The sequence below is a fragment of the Castor canadensis genome, chromosome 1 (assembly GCF_047511655.1).
Source record: "Castor canadensis chromosome 1, mCasCan1.hap1v2, whole genome shotgun sequence".
Taxonomy (NCBI): Eukaryota; Metazoa; Chordata; class Mammalia; order Rodentia; family Castoridae; genus Castor; species Castor canadensis.
Genome location: NC_133386.1, coordinates 137,789,579 through 137,815,379, shown reverse-complemented (window position 1 = coordinate 137,815,379; position 25,801 = coordinate 137,789,579). Strand labels below are relative to the sequence as shown.

At 36.6% G+C, this 25,801-nt stretch overlaps 1 protein-coding gene across 6 annotated transcripts in view; it reads right to left on the bottom strand.

Moving 5' to 3' along the window:
* Positions 1-25,801, bottom strand: part of C2cd3 (C2 domain containing 3 centriole elongation regulator) — a 139,134-nt gene that overhangs the window by 87,316 nt on the left and 26,017 nt on the right. For all 6 annotated transcript variants that reach the window (XM_074083246.1, XM_074083271.1, XM_074083263.1 and 3 more), the window contains 7 exons: positions 22,132-22,264; positions 21,506-21,634; positions 11,924-12,071; positions 8,030-8,184; positions 7,020-7,226; positions 6,418-6,530; positions 322-440 (listed from right to left, as the gene is read on the bottom strand). In XM_074083246.1, the coding sequence (XP_073939347.1) occupies positions 322-440; positions 6,418-6,530; positions 7,020-7,226; positions 8,030-8,184; positions 11,924-12,071; positions 21,506-21,634; positions 22,132-22,264 (1,004 nt within the window). The remainder of the gene's footprint in view (positions 1-321; positions 441-6,417; positions 6,531-7,019; positions 7,227-8,029; positions 8,185-11,923; positions 12,072-21,505; positions 21,635-22,131; positions 22,265-25,801) is intronic.

Here is a 25,801-nt window from a genome sequence, read left to right as displayed (position 1 = left end):
GGTTAAGAACTTAGTATCTAAAAACAGAAGACTTGGGATGGAGTTCTGGCTCTAGGTAACCTCAGACATGTTACTTAACTTCATGAAATCTCAGTTTCTTCATCCATTTACTAAATATAATACTGTACTTAATTCTGGCCTATAACAGCAGAGAGTAGCAAACATAATACTCACAATAATAATAATAATAATAATAATAATAATAAGCAGAAGTGTTGCTTGAGCCTAGTGAAATTCCTAGTTTAGGTAGGAATATAATTTTAAGTATGTTCCAAATCTCTGGTGTGAATGGTGAGGCAGAAGCCAAAATCATGTAAATACCTTTTTCTGTGGCGTTTTCTTTGCATAAATTTGGAAAGTGAGGTTAGAATTCCACCAGTGCTCTACCATTGGGCCACCAAACTGCACTGGAAACACAAATCGCTGCTGGAATTTCACCACTGTAAAGAGAACCAGATACATATGTACATGTCACAGAATCCAATCAGAGCTGTCACAATCAGTGCCTTGACACTACCCACCTCCTTTTCAAATGTAAAATCTCTTCCGGGAATCTAGCCAGTGAGATTTGACAGTATTAAGAGTTGTAGTGTTAAAGGAAGAGACAAAGAAAACAACAACAAAAAAATCCCCAAAAAAGCCTTGGGTAAGAAGAAGATAAACAATGCTATTTTGCTCTGCTTTGCTATGAAAAATGAATGCCAAGCACGAGCACAGACCATGTAAGGAAACACTCATACACTTCACTGCATTTAAGGTAATATGACTTTGTGTGTGTGTGTGGGGGGGGTACTGGAATTTGAACTCAGGGCTTTGCCAGGTGCTCTACAGCTTGAACCATGCTTTCAGCCCTAATATGACTGTTTTTAAAAGATAAGTTGGCATATAGCATAACAACATCAAAAAAGGGGTGGTGAGATGGCTGGAGGTTGGACAATGAGTGATAATAAACAGAAGGACTGAACTCCTACTGCTAACACTCAGACAAGGTACCAGGCACTGATATTAGGTAGCCACGTTAGGAGGAGTACAGTCTGTCTCTCTCTTTGATGGAAAGAAAGGGATGTCTGCTGTAAATAGTGATGGTGCTATTTGAGTTTGTGTCCAAAGTTATGGAGCTTTAATTTAGGAGATAAAAGGAATTTGAGCCAGGCGCCAATGGCTCACAGCTGTAATCCCAGCTACTCAGGAGGCAGAGTGCAGGAGGAACATGATTCGAAGTCAGCCTGGGCCAACAGTTCCACAAGACCCTATCTCAAAAAACCCTTCACAAAAAAATAGGGCCAGTGGAGTGGCTCAAGGTGAAAGTTCTGAGTTCAAACTCCAGTACCACAAAAAAAAAAAAAAAAGAGAATTTGAGAGTAAAATCAAAGGAGATGAGTTCAAGCTCCAGTTCTATTACTAGTGTCCACCTCAGCAATAATTTATCACCTGAAAACTGATCTTCCTGTTCACTCATTTCTAAGACCCTTAAAATGGAACTGAAGAACCTCTCTGAAGAAAGAATTTGGCATTCATTCAAATTGCTCATGTTGCTCTAGCAATCTCTATTCATCTCCGGCTATCTTAACTCTTGACTCTGTACGTCTACTGGCACACTTGGGCAGGATCTGGGTCTTGCTATCTGGACTCACACCCAGAAACTACTCATGAAACAAAATGCCAGGGCTCAGGAAGTCAACATCTACTAGATAAATTTCTCTGGTTGCTCTACCAAGGGAAGCAGGACACTGTGCTGGTGTGCTGGGAAGATCAGCTAAGGTAATAAATGAAAAAGCACACTGTAAAAATTCTTACAAACAGAATTCTATTTTTATTTGGTATACTAAGATTTCTCCTTACTACTTAGCCATATTTTTATACTTGTACTGAATTATTCATACAATTCTGTTTCTTTTTTTTTTTTTTTTTGGTGGTGGTACTGGATTTTGAACACAGGGCCTCAAGCTTGCTAGGCAGGTGGTCTACCACTTAAGCCATTCCACTAGCCTTTTTTTGTGTTGTATATTTTCAAGATAGGGGCTCCTGAACTACTTGCCAGGGCTGGTCTCAAACCATGATACTCTGCCTCCTGAGTAGCTAGGATTACAGGTGTGAGCCACAGGCACCCAGCCCAATTCTGTGTGTTAAGTTCATTGTTATTATTACTATTATTATAACTTTTACTACTAAGGAGTTAAGGTGATAATAGAAGAAGAAATTCATATAAATAAATTGCTAACAATGTCTCAGAGAAGATTTTTTTCAGAGTTGGAAGAGATCCTGAAATTCCTAGTCTAATCTATATTATTAAAAGAGGTTCAAATTTTGGTGGTACAGAGGTTTGAACTCATGGCTTGAGCTTGTTAGGCAAATGTTCTCTTTTGAACATGTTTTGAGACATGCTCCCAGCTCCCCCTGCCCGTTTTTTTTTTTTTTCTCTTTTTGATTAATTTTGAGATAGGTTCTTATTTTATGCCCAGGCTGGCCTGAACTGAAATCCTCCTATTTATGATTCCCATGTAGTTGAGATCACAGGTGTACACCACCAAGCCCAGCTTTTAATTGGTTGAGATGGGGTCTTGTGAACTTTTTTTGCTCAGGCTGGCCTTGAACCACAATCCTCCTAATCTCTGCCTCACTAGTAGCTAGGATTATAGTTTTAAGCCACCACATTCAGCTATTTTTTAAATCTAAGGATTAAGTGGTTCATGAAGTTAAACACTGAGTAGAGATCTTATCACATAGTTTAGTGCCCAATAAGTCTGAGCTATTTACTAGTTCCCTAAACTCTACTATTTTAGAGCTTAATGCTTGTGCATTGATTCCTTGTATATTTCAGGCAACCCTTGCTCTGCACGTATATTAATTAACTATGCAGAACTATGTCCTTGCTGTGCATAGTTCCATAGCAATGACAACTCAATTCCAATTAGCAAGAATTTCAATTAACACTATACGGGCAAAATGAGGACTATAGTTTTTCAGTCTTACAGATGTTTTAATAAACTTATCAAATGATTAGGTAGCAGGAAAAGACCTGAGAAAAAGATCCAAAATTTTTCTTCATATAATGGATTTGATAAAAGCATTTTAACCAACAGGGCATGGTAGCACATTCCTGTAATCCCAGCACTCGGGAGATTGAGACAGAAGGGTCAAGAGTTTGATGTCACATGGGCAACATAGCAAGACTTTGTCTCAAAAATAAATTTAAAAAACCCAGTTTAATCACATTAAGAAGTCTCTCAATATGCTTACTTTCATCCAACATGATTATTTACATCTCCTTGAATGCTTTGGACAAGCCTCCAGGCAGCTTCTGCTACTGTTGATAATGTAAGCGTATAGCCCCGAAGTAAACATAAGATAAATTTTAAATGTCCCAATTCTTCCTTAAAGTGATGGGGAGAGTGAACTAATATGGACTACTAAAAGAGTATTATTACATTACTTTAGATGCTGTTTTTAAGGATAAATAAGTGTTTATGTTTAATACATGTGCTAGATATACTCATCCCAAGTTAGATATCACCCACATACGAGAATATTTGTTGAAGTATTGTTTTTAATAGCAAAAGCTGAAACAATAAAATATTGTCAAAAGGGAGGTGTTTAAATTATGGCCTAACATCACAATAGACTAGTATGTAGTCATAAAAGAATGATAGAGCTCTTTAAATCTTCGTATGGAAAAATTTCTTAAGTATAGTGTCAAAGGCAAGGTGCAGAACAGTGTAAATGGTAGTCTAACACATGCACAAAAATGGGAGTAGGGAACAAACACATTTGCTGACATACACACAGAACAGCACAGGAAGGATGTAAAAGTGACATTGCTTACCTACAGAGATGGAACGTGGAAACTATGTGAATAGATTATCTAGTTCAAAAGGCATATAAACAAAACAATAAAGCAAAATAGAAATGTAAAAATCCAAGGTTACTGTGCTGTACAGGAAGTTACTTGGATATGTAGGAGAGTTAGACCCATGTATTTTACTTCTCAAACTACTTCTCAGAGAAGAAATTTAACACAGATGAACTCTTCATGGATCAAATCAAAGAACCAAGGCAAAGATGTTCTCACAGTATGTTAGAAAAGCAGCTATAATACTGGATTTGTAGGAATATAAATGTTTATTATATTATTCTTTTACTTTTCCGTATTAGAAATATTTAAACCAAAATAGAAGATACTACCAAAAGCACAAACAACAGAAGAAAAAAATAAATTAGACAACATAAAAATTAAAAACTTTTGTGCTATAATGGTACCATCTAGACAGTGAAAGGACAACCCATAGAACAAAAGAAAACATTTGTAAATCATGGATCTGATATGGGACTCGTATCGAGAACATATAAAGAGATCTTAATAATAAAAAAGCAGGACTGGACATGGTGGTGTATGCCTGCAATTCCAGATACTACGTAGGCAGAGAAATGAAGATTGTGGTTCAAGTCTAGCCCAGGCAAAAGCTAAGGAGACCCTATCTCAAAAATGAACTAGGCATGGTAGCACATGCCTGTGTTCCCAGTTATGTGGGAGGTGGAGCTAGGAAGATTATAGTCTTGAGGTCAGACTGAGCAACACTGAGAGAACCTCTCTGAAAAATAAACTTAAAGCAAAAAAGGACTGGGGATGTGGCTCAAGTGGTAGAGCACTTGCCTAGCAAGTGTGAGGCCCTCAATTCAATCCCATTACTGTCTCCTCTTTCTCTTCCTCCTCCTGTTACTACTACTACTACTAAGGACAATAACACAGGCCAGTTAAAAAATGGACAAAGGATATGAACAGATATTTTTCAAAGAAGATATACAAACAGCCAGTAAACACATGAAAAGATGTTCAACTTCATTAGGCATCAGGGAAATGCAAATTGCAATCATAAAGAGATACCACTTCACACCCACTAGGATGCCTAGAAAAAAACCCAAAACAAAACAAACCAATAAAAGGACTGGAGGTGTGGCTTAAGCGCTAAGACTATGTGCTTAGCAAGTATGAAGCTCAGGCCCACAAAAAAAAAAAAACACAAACAAAACCACCCAAAACACTAGGATAACTAGAATAAAATAATAATGGGAAGTAACAGGTGCTGGTGAGGATGTTGGAAACTGGAACCCTCACCAACACTGCTGGTGGGAATGTGAAATGCAGCCATGGTTGAAAACACTGGCAGTTCTTGAAAAGGTTGAAACATTGAATTACTATCTGGCATTTATATTGTTAAATATACACCAAAAGGAAATAAAAACATACATTTGTAGAAAGTCACATACACAAATGCTCAGAGAGGAAAGCTGAAGCAGGTAGCTCCTCTTTATCTCCTTATTTTTGTAACTTAGCATATAAAAGATGGGAGGGGCCAGCTGCTCTCATACTCATTTTTCCAATGTCAGAGTCTGGCCCTTTAAATATTGATTAAAATATTATTTCCCCATCTCCTCATCTATGTGTCCTGCCTCAGAACTACACAACAGTGAGAGGCTTAAGACAACATTCATTTTGGCTTCAGATCAAATAAAGCAACCTTGACAAAGCAAGTCACTATTTATTTTTTGGTGGTACAGGGGTTTAAACTCAGGGCCTTGAGCTTGTCAGGTAGGTGCTCTACCACTTGAACCACACCTTCAGCCCTAAGTCAGTATTCAAAATAATTTTGAGAAAGGAAACAATTTAACCCCTTTTCCAAAGATAAGAGCATACAGTGGTAGCTTCTACTTTAATTAATAAACTGTGTTTTTAAAAAAAACAAAACAAAACAAAAAAACTGCCCCAACAGTGGCAACAACCCAAACGTCTCTAAACTGATGAACAGACAAATGGAGTCATAAAGAGAATGAAGTACTGATACATACTATTATAAAATGGACAAAACTTAAAATATTACACTAAGTCAAAGAAGCTAGTCACAAAAACCACATACTGCACAATATATAAAATATCCAGAATAGACAAGTTGATAAGAGACAGAAAGCAGACTAGTGTTTGCTTAGGGTTGGGGGTGAGGAGGAGAGGAAAATGGGTAGTGAATGGTGGTAAGCATGAGTGTTTCTTTTAGAGGAGGTGAAAATGTTCTAAAAACATTAAACTATGTTAAATGTGTAAACTGTACAGCATGAGTTATCCCTTGATTAAAAAAAAAAAAGAAAGGAAAAAGGACAATAGCTGAAAGAACATGACGTAAGAATCAGATGTTCTGAGTGCTAGTGTCAGTCATATTACTGACCTGCTACCTTACCTCAGGATAGTCACTGTACTACTGGGCCAGTTTCCTCATGTATAAAATAAAGGAATGAGAGTAGAAGCACTTCAAAATTTTTTCTAGCTCTAAGATTCTGTACTAGAAAAGTCAGATAAATAATTTGGGGTTCAAAAATTCCTCCTAAGTCAAGATAGCTAAGGAGCAGCAAAACCAGTCTGTCTCTTACTTCCATCTGTAACTTTACTGGAGGCAAGTCGAACAACTTCGGTGATCAAAGATGACTTTTCTGATCTACTTTTGGAAAAGCCCACAGGAAAGTGATATTCCACAAAGAAAGTGCTAAAAAAAAAAAAAAAAAGAAAAAAATGATTAAAAAGACAAACCAAATAAACCTATTTTCTATCTATAAGTCCCACATAATTTTGAAGGTGGGTCCCATTTTGAAGGTCCCATTTTCAGAGCTGGTATCTTCAGCTCTGAAAAAAAAAGCTGCACCTTTTCTTCCAAGCTGTCAGATGGAATGAAAGGCTCACTTCTGTGAGCTTCCATAGCATTCCTAATATTAAGCACCTAGTAAAGCCCTATTTTATAGACAGGCATTTAAATGTTTCAGTCTTGATAACTGTGAGGTCTATGGAGCAGAATTTGAACCTTAATTTTCCTTATTGTTGCAATTACCTAGCAGAGTTCTTGGGAACTAGAGAAGATCCATGTTTACTGATTGAATGATACACATGAAAACACATTACAAATTGTGAAGTTATACTCTTATTATCAGTCACACCTTCCCAAAACGTCAAATTTAGCTTTCTCATATTAGAGACATACCGCTTTTTTGCTGTTGTCAGCTTAGGTGGTCTTCCAGGAAAGCTTTTCTTAGGAGTCATCGGAGGACTATCTGGAGGAATTCCCATGGTTTCGATGATGATTCTGACTGAATGTGTCCTACCCAGAAGGGCCAGTCTATCTACATTGAGTGTCATCACTTGGGCATTTTCTGGAGCTTTTGGGAACACATGTTGTCCAATCAAATTTCTGCAAGGAGTTCACATAGATAGGCAGGTAGATAGAGGCCCAACATGGAACACTCCAGTTTGACAGGCAAGAGGAGGAAAGAGGTAGGGCAGCAAGTGGAAATGTTTTTAATTACCAGAATTCTGGTCCTAATCTACAATGACAGAAATCGCAAAAAAATATAAAAACATTCTTTTAATCTAAAGGTTTATATTCACACAAGAATAAAAACTGATGTTTTTCTAGAATGGACACAGAGTTTATTCCAGTTACCTACTACCTTAATATAACTACTCTTGTCATTTTGTGTGTTCCCTTCACTTGCTTTCCTTATGTATATTTCCTACGTAGGTGTAATCATAGTGCACATACTTAGTATGCTGCTTTTTCCCTTCAACTGTGTGTGTGTGTGTGTGTGTGTGTGTGTGTGTGTAACTGGGGATTGAACCCAGTCTCACATATGTTGGCAAGTACTCTACAACTTGAACTATATCCCCAGCCCTTTTGTGTTTATTTTGTTTTCAAAATAGGGTCTCACTAACTTTGCCTAGGCTGGCCTTTGGTCTCACCATCCTCCTGTCTCTGCCTCCCTTTTAATTGGGATTACAGGTATACACCACAATGCCTGGCCTCCCTTAACTATTTTAAAAGTCACCATCTTTTCATGTTACAATATTTTAAAGGACTGCAATCCTTTACTGAGTTACTGTAATTTAATCACTCTGGTAGTTGTTGGGCAAACACAGGTTATTTTACTTGGGGAGATCTTATGAAAATCATCTTCCTTTATTTTTGCCTGTGATCAAGGATTCATACAGGCTTACCTATTTTTCTTGTTTTCTGCCCTCTTTTTCAGCTTTTGACCACTTGAATCCATAACCTTAGAAGATTTAACAAGAGATCTTGACTGGTTCATTTTTTTAGAAGGGATCACATCATCATCTTCACTGAGAAAATCACTGATGCTGGCATCAGATTTCTATGGGGAGAAGAAACAAAAAGTGAGACACTAAAAGATAATTGGGGGAGAGCAGTTATGAAGCATTTCTCTAAAAGTAAGCAATTCTTTGCACGTACATCATTGTCTTAAAGAGATAACTGACTAACACCTGGGACATAATCCCATATTTCTCCTGGTCATACAAAAATAATCTGGTTGAGTTTTTTTTTTTTTTTTCCCTGCTTTCTTTGTTTTTGGTGGTACTGGGGTTTGAACTCAGGTACTTGGGCTTGCTAGGCAAGTGCTCTACCACTTGAGCCATGCATTCAGCTAACATTCTCAACAATGTTAGATCACAAGTTATTGATTTCTTACCATGTTTAGTATTTTGCTAAATGAATATATTTCTAGCATTCATCACATTCCTACAAGGTCCTCTTATCCCAATTTTTACAAATGAAAAAAGTCAAGCAGTTTGTTTTTGATCCATAGCTGTAAGCAGCAAAGACAGATTGTGGTAGCATGAATTTCAAAACCTGTATTTCTATACACCATGAGGCCAAGTGACTGGTACAATGTCACTTAGCTGTTTGGATACAAAGACCACTTTTTTTTACTACCCATACTACAAATTATTAATTCTGTTAAGATAAACTATTTCCTGTACTTCACAAACTTCTTAATAGGGGAGCCAGTGGCTAAATCTCTGTAATTCATTTTTGAGAAAGGGCATCTACCACAATTGACTTATTTGTCCCTTATAGTATGCAAAATAGAGAAGATAGCACGATAGTTATTTGGATTCAAATTTTTAAAAAATTATAAGGATTGTTAATATAAATTCAGGAGACCAATTCAAAGTCATTTTAAATCTATCATCATCTTCTACTTCTTAGCATCTCAGGATATATAATTGTTGGTCTGTGAGAAGAGGGATGCATAAGCATGATAAGAATGTCCTTCTAGGAAGAAACACAACCTTTTTTTTTTTTTTTTTTTCAAGATGAAATTACAAAATCTGCTTGCTCTTTGGTTTTTCTTCAATGACATCTTTTAAAAGTGGTTATTGGCAAGATTATCAATATCTAGATGGGTTCTCAGGCTAAAATAAGTTCAAAAGCTAAGAATTTCAGGAATTTCTAAGCTGTGGATATTATTGAATATTAAGAACATCAACCAATCACCAGCAATGCAACAAAACAAAAAAGCATCAAACACTGACAATGGGAAAAACACAAGCATTCTAAATCTATGGTCTTCATATTGCCTCATGGTCAGTTGGTTCACTAGTTCTTTCAGTCAACAAACATCTTCTAAAATTACTTATTTCAAATATCATAGGATATTATTTAATGCCATTCATACATATATTCTTTCATTCATTCAGTGAGAACTCAGTATCTGTCTAGCCTTTGCTGTACTGGTGATAAAAAGATAATGAAGATGTGTTCCTGTTTATGAGGAACTAATAAACAGTTAAGATCTAATATAACAGAAGTACATTAAGATATTGTGAGCACTCAGGCAACAAATTCTGCTTGGGCAGTGTGAATGGTTTCTTCATAGAGGTGATGAGTTGATCTAAAAAAAATGAATTTTGCCAGATGGATAAGAGCATTTCAACATTTGCAGTAGAATGATCAATACCAGCAAGAAGTAAAGAGATACAAGAAAATCTAGAATATTGGAGGAGTGGGATAAGACTCGGGCATGGCTGACAACTCAATGGGTAAAGAGTAAAAGTCGGAGATGAAATCAGGAAGGTAAGTCAGGTCAGAGTCTAGTGTTATGCTTAAGTCTGATGAGATGGTGTGCTGTAGCAATAAATAAACAAACAAACAAACAAATAAATAAACAAAGGCTTTGTGCCAGAAAGACTAGAGTAAGAATTCCAGTTCTGCCACGTAATGATTTGTATTTAGCTTCTCTGAGCTTTAGTTTCATGATATATAAGACAGATTATCCCATCTCCTGGGGTTAGTAAAAGAATTAAATGAAAAATAAATAAATGAAATAGTGAATTAAAAATATTTGGGATAATCTTCAACAAAAGGCAGATAACATGTAAAGACCCTGACACAGAGAAAATAGGTAATAATATGTAATAACCAGACCCCTTCCTCTCTATTCTACAGGTAACTTAATATCAGTGATTGTTGTTAAGGTAGAAAAAGTCATGAAATCTTAACAATTCATGTCTTTCCAATCCATCTCCTCCTTCCCAATTTTATTGCTGACACTCTTAGTCTGGCTCTATCTTGCCCCTTCAATAAATCAATGCTTCCTGTTTCTTGTTATTTTCCCCTTAATATATTCCATATGTGGTTGCTAGATCAAGATTCTTAAAACCCTATTTTGCTATGTCATTTCCTCCTTACCTGACATTAAAAGCTTTTCTCTACTGGGTACTGGTTGTGCATGCCTGTAATCCTAGCTACTTGGGAAGCTGAGATCAGGAGGATAGCAGTTTGAGGCCAGCTTGGGCAGATAGTTTGCAAGGCCTCATCTCCAAAGTAACCACAGCACTTGCCTAGCATGCTGGGTTTGAGCCCCAGCACTGGCTAAAAAAAAAAAAAAAAAAAAAAAAATAGAAGAAGAAGAAGAAGAAAGGAGTTGATAAGGCAAACTAGCATCCGGTTGGTGAAAGGCTTTTTTTTTTTGGTAGGACTGGGGTTTGAACTCAGGGTTTTGTGCTTACAAAGCAGTCACTCTACCACTTGAGCACAAATGTGCTTTTTCTACATAGGCCACTCTCCAAAGTAACCACAGCAAAAGGGACTAAAGGGGTGGCTCAAGTGGCTTCCTGCTTGGTGATGTGGACTTTTTCCCTTGCACATGCTCCTGCCACTGTCAAGTGACACGAGATGATGTAACCCAGGGGAACCTCAGGAGAACCTGCACCAGGCTGCTTGGGCATTCAACCTATAAAACTATGAGCTAAATAAGCTTCTTTTCTCTCCTTTCATTTTTCTTTTTGACAGTACTGGGGTTTGAACTCAGGAACTTGTGCTTGGTAGACAAATGTTTTACTAGTTGAGCCACATCCATAGTCTAAAACCTCTCTTCTTTACAAAGTTAGCCTGCCTCAGCTATTTTGTTATAGTAACAAAATTAGACAAATACAAGGAGTATCACAGCCAGTCTTCACACATATGATGACTATTTGTAGAACGTGGATCAGACTTACTATGTACAGAGTCTAGAAGATGCTAAACTAATGAATAAAATATGTAGTGTATTAGAAGAAAGAACTCTGAAAAAAGTAGAAATGCCTTAAAAGAGAATGTACTATCTTAAGGGTCAAAAGAGGTATTTGCCACATATGAGTAGAGGTGTTTCTGAAATATTCTGAACAGATACCAGTCAAGAAAGGTTCTGAGGTAGACCTACATTAGTTGTTTTTTAGAAGAGCTCTAAGCAAACATATAACATTTTAAATAAGACCACAGGTTTTGGACTAAGGCAAATTTGAATTTGAATTTTGGCTCTAACACTTGCTATATATATGTCCTTGGACAAAATAATCTTACTAGACCTGTCTCCTATTCTGTAAAATGGAGAGAATACTTTCTTTCTTTCTTCAAGTTATTATTATTATTATTATTTTTTTGGTGCTGGGAATTTAGCCCAGGGTCTCATACATGCTAGGCAGTCACTTGGTCACTGAGCTATATCCCTGCCCCAAAAATAAGGTATGTGGTATTCTTTTGTCTGGCAAGTGGTATTACGGTTGCAGCTAAATACTTTAGTACCTAAAGCTTCAGAAGCAATGACTTACAGGTGCTGTGTAAAATAAGTTCTCCAGGAGACTCTGGTCATATTGAGGGTCATTCAGCTCACTGCTGCAATATACATCACTCCCAGGACATGGGGAATCTGGAGGAGAGCCTAATCCATTCCAGAAATGACCTTGGGATAATTCAGCACTGCAGAGATGAGAAAAAACATACCAGAAGGACTTTAACAGAAGTTTCAATGGGACCATTTTTATCTTTAGTAAAACTTTCTAAAGTTTAGCAGAAAAAGATCTGTTAAACCAAAGACTTACAATAAACAGAAGACTACAGGATAAATATTATCCAATCATATTGCCCCTCTTCTGGGATGAAAACTAGTACTCAAAACTCACTACAGCCCACTGATTGTGATCTCACTCATCTATTCAACAAACATTTGTTGGTCACCTGTTATGTCCTAGGTCCTGGATGATACAGAGATTGCTAACACAATCTATATTTTTGTGGTGTCTATGCTCTACTAGGGAGAAAAAAAGGCAACTATAATTTAATAAATTAGTTGTTGTATGTTGTTTTTGTGAAAAAAGGACTAATTTGTAAATATGACCTCTTCCATTAAGCAAACAAGTGTATTTAGGATTAATTATGGTATGATTTGAATAAAACACTCTACTTACAAGGAGTTTGTAAATAGGAAGATAAGCATTTAAATAACTATAAACTAAAAATATTTTAAGGAATAATTCCTCTGTTCAAAAATTTCCTTAACACTGTGATACCATTTTAGAGAGCATTTTTATTTTCTACCTTTTCTTTTGGGTCCTTATATAAATTCTATATTGCTCCTTAAAGTATAAGCCCCTTGAAGGGCAAGCACATGTATTGTTTTGTTTTCTTTCTCTTATAATAACTACCATTTAATAACATGTTATTGAACTTAATGAATTTTTATTGAACAGCTAATGTTAATAAATAAAAGGAACAATATTTATTGAGTACTATGTACTGGAATTCCTAGCCAGAGCAATTAGGCAAGAAGAAGGAATAAAAGGAATACAAATAGGTAAAGAAACTGTCAAAATATCCCTATTTGCAGATGACATGATCCTATACCTTAAAGACCCAAAAAACTCTACTCAGAAGCTTCTGAGACATCATCAATAGCTATAGCAAGGTAGCAGGATATAAAATCAACATAGAAAAATCATTAGCATTTCTATACACTAACAATGAGCAAACTGAAAAAGAATGTATGAAAACAATTCCATTTACAATAGCCTCAAAAAAAATCAAATACCTAGGTGTAAACCTAACAAAAGATGTGAAAGACCTCTACAAGGAAAACTATACACTTCTGAAGAAAGAGATTGAGGAAGACTATAGAAAGTGGAGAGATCTCCCATGCTCATGGATTAGTAGAATCAACATAGTAAAAATGTCGATACTCCCAAAAGTAATCTACATGTTTAATGCAATTCCCATCAAAATTCCAATGACATTCATTAAAGAGATCGAGTAGTACAACCACTCTGGAAAAAAATTTGGAGGCTACTTAAAAAGCTGGACATCGATCTACCATTTGATCCAGCAATACCACTCTTGGGGATATACCCAAAAGACTGTTACTCCAGAGGCACCTGCACATCCATGTTTATTGCGGCACTATTCACAATAGCCAAGTTATGGAAACAGCCAAGATGCCCCAGCACTGACGAATGGATTAAGAAAATGTGGTATCTATACACAATGGAATTTTATGCAGCCATGAAGAAGAACGAAATGTTATCATTCGCAGGTAAATGGATGGAATTGGAGAACATCATTCTGAGTGAGGTTAGCCTGGCTCAAAAGACCAAAAATCGTATGTTCTCCCTCATATGTGGACATTAGATCAAGGGCAAACACAACAAGGGGATTGAACTATGAGCACATGATAAAAGCGAGAGCATACAAGGGAGGGGTTGTATGCTAGCTAGCATTTGTTGGCCTTAACGCAGAGAAACTAAAGCAGATACCTTAAAGCAACTGAGGCCAATAGGAAAAGGGGAACAGGTACTAGAGAAAAGGTTAGATCAAAAAGAATTAACCTAGAAGGTAACACCCACGCACAGGAAATCAATGTGAGTCAATGCCCTGTATAGCTATCCTTATCTCAACCAGCAAAAACCCTTGTTCCTTCCTATTATTGCTTATACTCTCTCTACAACAAAATTAGAAATAAGGGCAAAATAGTTTCTGCTGGGTATTGAGTGGGGGGAGAGGGAGGGGGCAAAGTGGGTGGTAAGGGAGGGGGTGGTAAGGGAGTGGGGGAGAAATGAACCAAGCCTTGTATGCACATATGAATAATAAAAGAAAAATTAAAAAAAAATTCCAATGACATTCATTAAAGAGATTGAAAAATCTACTGTTAAATTTATATGGAAACACAAGAGGCCACAAATAGCCAAAAGGCAATACTCAGTCAAAAGAACAATGCAGGAGGCATCACAATACCTGACTTCAAACTATATTACAAAGCAATAACAATAAAAACAGCATGGTACTGGCACAAAAACAGACATGAAGACCAGTGGAACAGAATAGAGGATCCAGATATGAAGCCACACAACTATAAGCAACTTATCTTTGACAAAGGAGCTAAAAATATACGATGGAGAAATAGCAGCCTCTTCAACAAAAACTGCTGGGAAAACTGGTTAGCAGTCTGCAAAAAACTGAAACTAGATCCATGTATATCACCCTATACCAAGATTAACTCAAAATGGATCAAGGATCTTAATATCAGACCCCAAACTCTAAGGTTGATACAGGAAAGGGTAGGAAATACTCTGGAGTTAGTAGGTATAGGTAAGAACTTTCTCAATGAAACCCCAGCAGCACAGCAACTAAGAGATAGCATAGATAAATAGGACCTCCTAAAACTAAAAAGCTTCTGTTCATCAAAAGAAATGGTCTCTAAACTGAAGAGAACACCCACAGAGTGGGAGAAAATATTTGCCAATTATACATCAGACAAAGGACTGATAACCAGAATATATAGGGAACTTAAAAAACTAAATTCTCCCAAAACTAATGAACCAATAAAGAAATGGGCACGTGAACTAAACAGAACTTTCTCAAAAGAAGAAATTCAAATGGCCAGAAAACACATGAAAAAATGCTCACCATCTCTAGCAATAAAGGAAATGCAAATTAAAACCACGCTAAGATTCCACCTCACCCCTGTTAGAATAGCCATCATCAGCAACACCACCACCAACAGGTGTTGGCGAGGATGCGGGGAAAAAGGAACCCTCTTACACTGTTGGTGGGAATGTAGACTAGTACAACCACTCTGGAAAAAAATTTGGAGGCTACTTAAAAAGTGGACATCGATCTACCATTTGATCCAGCAATACCACTCTTGGGGATATACCCAAAAGAATGTGACAGACACAGGTTACTCCAGAGGCACCTGCACATCCATGTTTATTGCGGCACTATTCACAATAGCCAAGTTATGGAAACAGCCAAGATGCCCCAGCACTGACGAATGGATTAAGAAAATGTGGTATCTATACACAATGGAATTTTATGCAGCCATGAAGAAGAACGAAATGTTATCATTCGCTGGTAAATGGATGGAATTGGAGAACATCATTCTGAGTGAGGTTAGCCTGGCCCAAAAGACCAAAAATCGTATGTTCTCCCTCATATGTGGACATTAGATCAAGGGCAAACACAACAAGGGGACTGGACTATGAGCACATGATAGAAGCGAGAGCACACAAGGGAGGGGTGAGGATAGGTAAGACACCTAAAAAACTAGCTAGCATTTTTTGCCCTTAACGCAGAGAAACTAAAGCAGATACCTTAAAGCAACTGAGGCCAATAGGAAAAGGGGAACAGGTACTAGAGAAAAGGTTAGATCAAAAAGAATTAACCTAGAAGGTAACCCCCACGCACAGGAAATCAATGTGAGTCAATGCCCTGTATAGCTATCCTTATCTCAACCAGCAAAAACCCTTGTTCCTTCCTATTATTGCTTATACTCTCTCTATAACAAAATTAGAAATAAGGGCAAAATAGTTTCTGCTGGGTATTGAGGGGGGGAGAGGGAGGGGGTGGAGTGGGTGGTAAGGGAGGGGGTGGGGGCAGGGGGGAGAAATGACCCAAGCCTTGTATGCACATATGCATAATAAAAGAAAAATGAAAAAAAAAAGAATATTTTACTGCAAAAAAAAAATATTGAGTACTATGTGTCAGGCACTAACCTATGTATTCCATTTATTTCTTTCCACTTTTGCTTCCCTTTCAAGCTAGCTGCTATACTTTTTCTTTAATTTCTCAAGAAAATAGTTCATAATCAGTGCCTTCAAATGAGACGATATTGTTCCATGATCTTTGCATAAGGAGCTGCAATCAATGCTTCCTTTTACTCACTCTCCATCCCATTTGTTTGCTACCCACCTTTGCACAGCCTTAAAATGAGAGACCTCTACACTTCAGTATATAGTGCTCCACATTATACTTTTTCTATTTTTGAAATTAAGAGTTTTTAAAAATTTATTCACCTGCCTATGACATACTAGAAAGGTTGGAATTTTCCTGTGTTTCTTGGCCATGAGACAAGCCACTTTTAGCATATTCTCTTCCTTCTCTTGTTAAACATAATTTTAAATCAAAGGACACATGTATCTATTTTGAAAGTCAAATGAGACTACAGTCCTTTTTATTTTTTGGCAGTACTGGGATTTGAATTAAGAGCCTCTGTTTGCTAGTCAAGGCCTCTACCACTCGAACCATGCCCCAGCCCTTTCATCTTTATTTTTTTTAATTCAGGGAAGGTGAGAAAAATCTTTAGTTATTTTTCAGGTAGAGTCTTGCTTTTTTTTGCCTAGGGTCCTGGACCACAATTCTCCTACTTATCCCTCTCGTGTGTTTGGGGATGACAGGCATGTGCCACTATACCCAGCCTTTCTTTTGAGATGAGACTTTTCTAACTTTTTGCATGGGCTAGCCTTAAACTGCAATCTTCCCAGTTTCTGCCTTCTGAGTAGCTAAGATTATAGGTTTGAGCCAGCATGCCCCTTATGGGACTCCAGTCTTATAATCAAAAATAGTAGTTGTCTAACTTCTCAGAGGCAATTTCTTTCAATTTCCTGAGGTGTTTCTCTTGTTTTTCACCTCCCTGTTTCCAAGTGATACAGATGTACTGCTATTTTCTGATCTTTCATTTTTCTAAATGATCTATGAACTTCCTATTATGAAAAATGAACTCAAGACTACTCAGATTGTTAGTCTTGGATGCATATTTCCCTTTCCTCTTAATTTGGTCAATATCTATTCCATTCTCCCTTGTCCTTATCCCTTAAAAACATCTTTACTGAGGTCCTGTCTGGCTCCATTATGGATTGCTTGCTCTACAAATATGCACACATCTGAACCTCCTTTTATCACTTCTGTGGTGTATTCCCTACTTCTTGGACTCTAGATCTTACTTGTATTTCTAAACTCTTCCTTAGAAAAGATCCTCCTGCAGTTTCCTGAGGAATAGAGCAAGATAGGTAAACTTTCCAGATTCTCTACATATTAAAATCCTTAATTCTACTGTCACATTTGACTGGTAATTTGATTAGGAATGGATTATTTTCTTGGGGGGGCAGGGATCTGAACTTGCTTACAAAGCAGTTGGTCTACCAATTCATTTTACTCTGTTTATTTTGGAGATGGGGTCTCTTAAACTATTTGCCCTGGCTGGCGCTGGACCTTGATCTCCTGATATCAGTCTCCCAGGTAGCTAGGATTACAGGTGTGAGCCAGGTGCACTTGATTTAGGAATGTAATTTTATGTTGCAAACAATTTGACTAGAGAATTCTGAAGATATTTGCCGTCATTCATGGCAGTAGTGGAAAACCTGATGCTATTACAATACCATTGTATATGTGTGATCATTGTTTTCTCTAGCTCTGAAAGTATTTAATATTATCTCTTTATAGTTAGTATTTTGAAACTTCATAATCATGTATCATTTTTTTCTCTTTTGGCAGCACTGGGGTTTGAACTCAAGGATTCACACTTTCTAGGCAGGTACTCTACCACTTGAGACATTCTGCCAGTCTATGATCATGTATCTTCATGTGTCTTTTTTATTCATTGTGCTAGATTTTTGGTCCTTTTTCCTAAACAGCTTTATTAACATATAATTTACATACCATATTCACCCAGTCAAAGTCAGCAATTCAGTAGATGTTAGTACATTCACAGATATGGGCAACCATCACAATGAATTTTTGAAAATTTTCATGACTTAAAAAAAAGAAACCCATAACCTTTAGGTATTGCTATCTTACCTTATCACACTCAGCCCTAAAAAGACATTAATGTGCTTAGTGCAGGTGGCTCACACCTATAATTCTAGCCACTGAGGAGGCAGAAATCAGGAGGATCAAAATTTGGAGCCAGTTCTGGGCAAATAGTTATTAAGACCCTATCTCAAAAAAAATCCTTCACAAAAAAAGGGCTGTGTGAGTGGCTCAAGTGATAAGAGCACTTGCCTAGCAAGTGAGAGGCCCTGAGCTCAAACCTCAGTGCCACCAAAAAAAAAAATCCATTAATGTATACTCTGTCTTTATAGAGTTGCATGTTTTGGACATTTCATATGAATGGAATATTCACTTGGGACTGGCTTCTATTTTTGCCATCACTTTTTAAAGGTCTTACATGATTCCAACTTTATTTTTATTTTAGTGTATATTAATTGTACAAAATAATGGGTTTCATTATATTTTCATATATGATATAAAGTACTTTGATAATCTTCACTACCACATTACTCTCACTTATCCTCCTCTCCTATCCCACTGAATTATTCTCTTTTCTCATGTCTTTTGTTTTTAAGACATGGTCTCACTATGTAGCCCAGGCTAGCCTTGAATTTATAATCCTTCTGCTTCCTGAGTTGCTAGAATTACAGCCATGTACTACACCTGGCTTTGTCTTTTTTTTTAAACACAGATTCTCCATATATGAGAAAACATGTGATACTTGTTTTTCTTAGTTTTACTTAACATGATGATAACCAGTTCCATCCATTTTCCTGCAAATGACACTATTTCATTCTTCTTTGTGGCTGAATCATACAGCTTTGTATACATACACTTTTTTTTTTATCAATTCAACCATTGATGGGCACTTAGTCTAATTAGTATGCAAGTGTCTCTACTGTACGCTGACTTTAATTTCTTTGGGTATATACCCAGGAGTGCCATGCAGCAGGATCAGATGGTAGTTCAAGTTTTAGATTTAGGAACCTCCATACTGGTTTCTATAGCAGCTGTACTAATTTATATTCCCATACTGGGAATAAAGGTTTCCTTGTTCCTTGCCAGTATTCATTATTTTTGTTTTCTTGATGATAGCCATTCTGACTATGGTAAGATGAAATCTCAATGTAGTTTTGATTTGTATTTCCTTGATGGCTAAAAATGTTGATTTTCTGTTGAGAACTGGGGTTATTTGGTTTCTTGGTATTTAATTTTTTGAATTCTTTACATATTCTGGAAGTTAATTTCATGTCAAATAAATAGCTGGCAAAGATCATCTCCCTTTTGTAGGCTGTCCTTCATTTTGGTAATATTTCCTTTGCTGTGTGGAAGGTTTCAATTTGAAGTAATCTTATTTGTCAATTATTGCTATCATTTCCTGAGCTCTTAGAGTCCTATACAGAAAGTCATTGCCTATGTCTGTATCTTGAAGTGTTTTCTCTGTTTTCCTCTAGTAATTTCAAAGTTTCAGGTTTTTACATTAAGGTCTTTGATCTGTTTTGATCTGTAGATCACTTTCAGTAATAAAATCATTTATACAATATTAGTTCTGCCAATCCATGAACATTGGAGTCTTTCCATCTTCTAGCATCTTCAATTGCTTTCTCCAAATGTAGGGGACTTTCACATCTTTTATTAGGTTTATTCCCATTTTTTTTTTTTTTGAGGCTACTGGTAATGAGATATTTTTTCATTCTTCTTTCTCAGCATGTTTGTTTTGGTATATAGAAAAGCTACTCATTTTTGTACTCATTTCATATCCTGCTACTTTTCTGAAAGGGTTCATTAGAACTAAAAGTCTTCTACTGAAGTTCTTAGGGTCTGTTAAATATGGAATTAGATCATCTGCAAGTAGGAAAAATTTGACTTCTTCCCTTCTTATTTGTATTCTTTTTTATTTCTTTCTCTTGCCTTGTTACACTAAGAATTCAAGCACTATGTTGAAGAAAACTGGAGAGAGTGGAAACTGATTTTAGAGAAAATGCTTTCAATTTTTCCCCATTTAGTATGATGTTTGTTGGCTTTAGGTTTGTGTATACAGCCTTTATTATGCTGAGGTATGTTCCTTGTATTCCTAGTTTCTTCAGGGGATTTTTTATGAAGGGATGCTGAATTTTGTCAAAGGGTTATTTCTACATCTATTGAGATAATCATGTGGTTTTTGTCCTTGATTTTATTTATGTTTTGTATTACACCCATTGATTTGTAAATGTTGAACTATCCTTCTATCTCTGGAATGAAATCAACTTGATCATGGTGTATGATCTTTTTAATGTGCTGTTGAATTCAGTTTGTAAGTATTTTGTTGAAGATTTCTGTGTTACTGTTCATCAGGAAATTATTCTATATTTGTCTTTTTTGTGTGTGTGTCTTTATATGGTTTTGGCATTAGGGTAATACTGGCTTCACAGAATGAGTTTGGTAGTGATTTTCCTCTATTTCATGGAAGAGAAGTACTGGTGTTAATTCTTTTTTAAAGGTCTGGTAGAATTCAGCAGTGAATCCATCTAGTTCTGGACTTTTCTTTGTTAGGAGACTCTTTATTTCCACATCAATCTCATTGTTCTTTATAGATCTGTTTAAGTTGTTTATATCCTCAGCTCAATCTTGGTAAGTCTAGAAATTCATAATTTCTTCTTTACATTCCAATTTACTGGAATGTACTTCTCTAAATATTCCCTAATGATCCTTGAATTTCACTGTGTCTGCTATAATATCCCCCCTTTCATCTCTAGTTTTATTAATTTGGATCTTCTCTTTTTTTGGTTAGTTTAGCTAAGGGTTTGTCAATCTTGCTTATTTTGAAGAACCAATCGTTTCATTAATTGTATTGCTCTTTTTAGTCTCCATTTCATTAATTTCTGCCCTGATCTTTATTCTTTCTATTAATTTTGGGCTTGGCCATTTTTGTTTTTCTAGGACCTTGAGAGGCACCATTAGGTTGTTTACTTGAGAGCTCTCTGAAGTTGAGATATTTGATTAAGGCCACAATGCTAATAAGCAATAGAGCTCAAATTTGAGCTTGACTCTGTTTAAAATCCATGTCCATTTCATCACATCATGCTAATACTGGTGATGGGAAGAGTTGAGAGACAGGAATGGAAAGGTGGGTTGGGGACCAACCATTCTTTAAGTGAAGACAAGAATAAAAGGCTTAAGATTGGATTTTTTATTTATAGGCAATGAACAGTACTTTAAAAACAGAAAAGGGTTTGGTTACTCTAAGAAGAGTTGTTTTAGGAAGATGAATGTAACAATGTACTCGATGAATTGGAGGAAGGATTTTTACAAGGAAGAAAGCTAGTTAAGAGACTTACCTGCCTAATAGCAGCTGTAGAGCTCTCGTGTCAGTTTTTTCATCATGTTTCCAAAATGTACTCTCAGTGGGAGGGAGGAGGTGACCTGCACTGCGGTCTTTAAATTGACTGTTAGACAAGGCTCCAATTCTAAGGTGTGGAAAAATACTTTCTCATTGAGCGGTTAGCAGATGGAAAAAAATCTAAATTATAACTATTGAGCTAAGAGAGTTCAAGGAACTGGTCTGACTCAGAAAATTTAACATTCTTTAGACTTAACTGCCTTAAAGTTATATACATTTTAAAAACTTTAGACTTTGCAAAAAAGCTTTCTACATCAGAACCCCATTTCATTTCTGTAAGGTAGTGAGAAAATATCCCCATTTTATGTGCAACCATTCCAATTCAGAGAGAGTAAAGAATTTACCCATTTAGATATTTAGTAAGTACCAGTGCCAAAACTTAGATTTTGAGTATCTTAGCTCCTACTTTAGGTGTTTTCCCCACCACTTTTTAAGAATCATTTGCTGAACATTTCCAGAACTATCCAGTTTATAACTTAACCAAAACAAACAAACAAAAAACCCCACACAGGTTAACAAAAATTAAGCAATGAGCTGCTTGGGCTTTTCTATCCTGTAACTTACTGTGTTGATGATCTAAGAGAATCTTCTTTTGGAGGAGGATCAACTTTGTCCAACAACATGCTAGTATCTGGGCTTGATTTCATTGCCGAAATCATCATGGCATTACGCAGTTTATTGCCTTGTTCTAACAGAGCTGAGGGTGGCAAAAGAAGAAAATGAAAACTCTAAAATCCAGAAGAATCTTAAAGAAACAAAAATGTCTTTTCTCAAAAACAGAGAACAGTAAGGTAAAACAGGTCTTGTCAGGATTGGTACTAGTAGGAGGGGACAGCATATAAGGAAAGGGTGTAGGACGGTGAATATGGTGGAAATACTATGTACTCATATATGAAAATAGAAAAAGAGACTTGTTAAAACTACTTCAGAAATGGGGAGAAGGGGATAAAGAAGAATGATGGAGGGGGTGAATTCAACTATGATATGTTGTAAGAACTTTTACAAATGTCACAATGTACTCCCAGGAAGATCATCCGGTTTATGTATTTGTTGTTTCCCTTTGGTAACCTCAGCCCCAGGCCTACTGAAGTAGCCCATTTAACTTAGTCACCAGAATCTTGTGGTTGGAAAAGACCTTTAAAGGTCATATTCAACTGGGTATTTAATGTAAGAGGGCCCTCAGAAGGCTATCCAGCCCATGCCCGATCATTTGCAATGGTGTACAATTCACAACCTGTTGAAGTGGTCCTCTCCTGTTCTTTATTGCACATGTCAGACTACTAATTCAGACTGAGTAACAATCTGTCCTATTTCATCTTTAACTCCAGTGATCTTCATAACTCTTATGGAAGAGTTTGTACGTTGGCAGCCCATGAGTTGTGCCTGGTATATTTTGTTTGAACGGTTGTCAATACAGTATTAATTAAAAAAAAAACCAACTACTATGTAGGCTTAGGTAGACAACCTATAGGATGAGGCAGAAGACTTTGCCTTAGAGTCTATCACAATAATGAACTACAGCAAAAGAGAAGTTGCTCCTTTTGATAGGGCAGGGGCTCCCTAACTCTTAACCCATGTCTTCATTTTAAAGTGGGGATGATAACAATTCCTACCTCACTTTGTTTTTTTGTAAGAGTCTGTATATAAAGCAGCTGGCAAGGAGCTAGAACATAATTAATGCTCAATTATTGGAAGCTGTTTTCTCTAGGCTCAAAATCTCTTGGTGATCCTTTTCCCAGCATACTTTTCTTAAAAAGAACTTTCCTCTTTCTTTTTGTTTTATTTATTTATTTTTTTGTAGTGCTGAGAATCAAACCCAGGGCTTTACTACTAACCAAGCTATGCTTCCAGCCCTCATCTTCTTTAGATCTTTATGTTACCTTCTTAATGAGGCCTTCCTTTCCCAACCTGTGTAAAACTAACAACCTCATTCTCACCTTTCTTTCTTTATTTTTCCCCATGGCTATTATCCCCACACATCTATTTTTCCAGCTTATCATTTGCTTTACCATCTAGAATATAAGATCCATAAGGCAGGAATTTGTGTCTTTAAGAAAAAAAAAAGTTATGTCTCTGATACATAGAAGACTGTCAGACATTTAGCAGTTATTGAATAAATGACAATTAAGAGCGCCAGACATTTGGTAGATGCTGAATAAATGACAATTTACTGAATAAACAAATATCACAAAGTATGGAGCCTAAGTCTATTCCAAATATTCCAGGTATAAGCTACCAAGTGCTGAGTACAATGGTACAATTTTCTTTCTTGTTAATGGAGTCTTTGCATTAAAAGAATACAATTAACGGGCTATAATCATGGAGTGCGTATATATGTGTATATATATTTACATATACATATATTTTTGATGGTACTAAGGATTCAACTCAGGGCCTCAGCACTCTACCAGTTGAGTTTTGAAAAACTCCCAGTCCTTTTGTTTTTAATTTATTTTGTTTTTGAGATGGGTTCTTGGTAACTTTGCCTGGGCTGGCCTAGATCTTGCGATCCTATTGCCTCTGCCTCTCAAACAGTTTAGATTACAGGTATGCACCACTATGCCTGGCTGTCTTGAGTGTGTTTTTTAAAATGGGGAATCATAAGATATTTTGAGTTGAAAGCATAAACAGAATTTTTTCTTCACTTAAAAAATATACGTAACTGGGTATTTTGCTCAGTGGTAGAGAGCATTGCTTAGCATGCACAAAGCCCTAGGTCTGATCCTAGCACCACAAAAAACAAGAACAAAAACAAATGTCCCTGCTAATGTAAATTATGTACCTACGTAGTTATCTAAAAGACCTTTATAGGTCTGAGCATGGTGGCTTATGCCTGTAACTGGGAAGCTACTTCAGAGGATCAAGGCTCGAGGCCAACTTGGGTAAAATGTTAGCAAGATCCCCATCTTAACAAATAAAGTGGATGCAGTGGTACACACTTGTAATCCTGTTACACAGGGGGCATGGGAAGGAGAACTGTGGTCTGAAGCTGACCTGGGCAAAAGCAGGACTCTATCTGAAAAATAACTAAATTAAAAGAAACGGCTAGGTGAATGGCTCAAATGGTACAGTGTCTGCCTAGCAAGAGGATGGCCCTAAGTTTCAATCTGTTACCACAAACAAACAAACAAAAACCCAAAAAACAAAACAAGACAAAAAAACGTTTTGTATGAATGCTATAGATATTCTATTTTGGAAATTTTACTTATGGGGATAGAGACAAATTCCTGTCATTCTCCTAATGTCACAGAAAAATATGGTTGACTATTAAAGTATAATGTAAGGTTAACTGCTTTTAACACTCCCTAACATGAGGTAATATAATCCTATTCCTAGTTGCTTTTTTTAAATTTTAGGCTAAGCCTTTACATGGGTAGCCTGTCTCTTCTTCTTCTGTTTGGCTATAACAGAATTTAATTCCCAGACTTAAGATCAGCAGTTAAGATCACTTGCTGTGAGCTGGGTGCCAGTGGCTCACACCTATAATCCTAATTACTTAGGAGGCTAAGATCAGAAGGATCATGGTTTGAGGCCAGCCTGAGAAATAGTTTGTGAGACCCCATCTCCAAAATAACCAGAGCAAAATGGACTGGAGGTGTGGCTCAAATGGTAGAGCACCTGCTTTGCAAGTGTGAAGCCCTGAGTTCAAACCCCAGTCCCACCAAAACAATAAAAAAATCACCTGTTGTGTAGCAAATGGTCCTATTAAAGGTAATAGTTTTCAGAATGTGAAGTGAATTTGGTACTACTCTCTGTACAATGGCATAAGTAAATAATGTTGATAAGGCAAACCTTAACTGCTTTGAATTATTTGGGGACAAAGAGGAACTAGTTTTTTTTATTTTTAATGATAAAAGCTTATATCCAGTTTCCTCTTAAATGGTTCCTTCCCCAAACCTGCAATCATAAGAACCTAATTTACAAGTTACTTGGTAGAGGTTGATGGAAGTGGAGGATGTTGTGTTAGGGGAAATAAGCCTAGCATAGAAAGACAAATACCATATCTTCCCATTTACATGCGGAAGCTTAAAAGTTGGTCTTAAAGAAGTTGAGAACACAACAGTGGTTACCAAAGCTTGGGAAGGGATTGGGGGAGGGGATAAAAAGGAGGAAATGATTACCATGTACAGAGGTGCAGCTGAATAGAAGGAATAACTTCTAATGTTTATATATAATAAGACAACTATGGCTGACAACAAGTAATTAAGCATCTGAGGTGATAGCTAGGCCAATT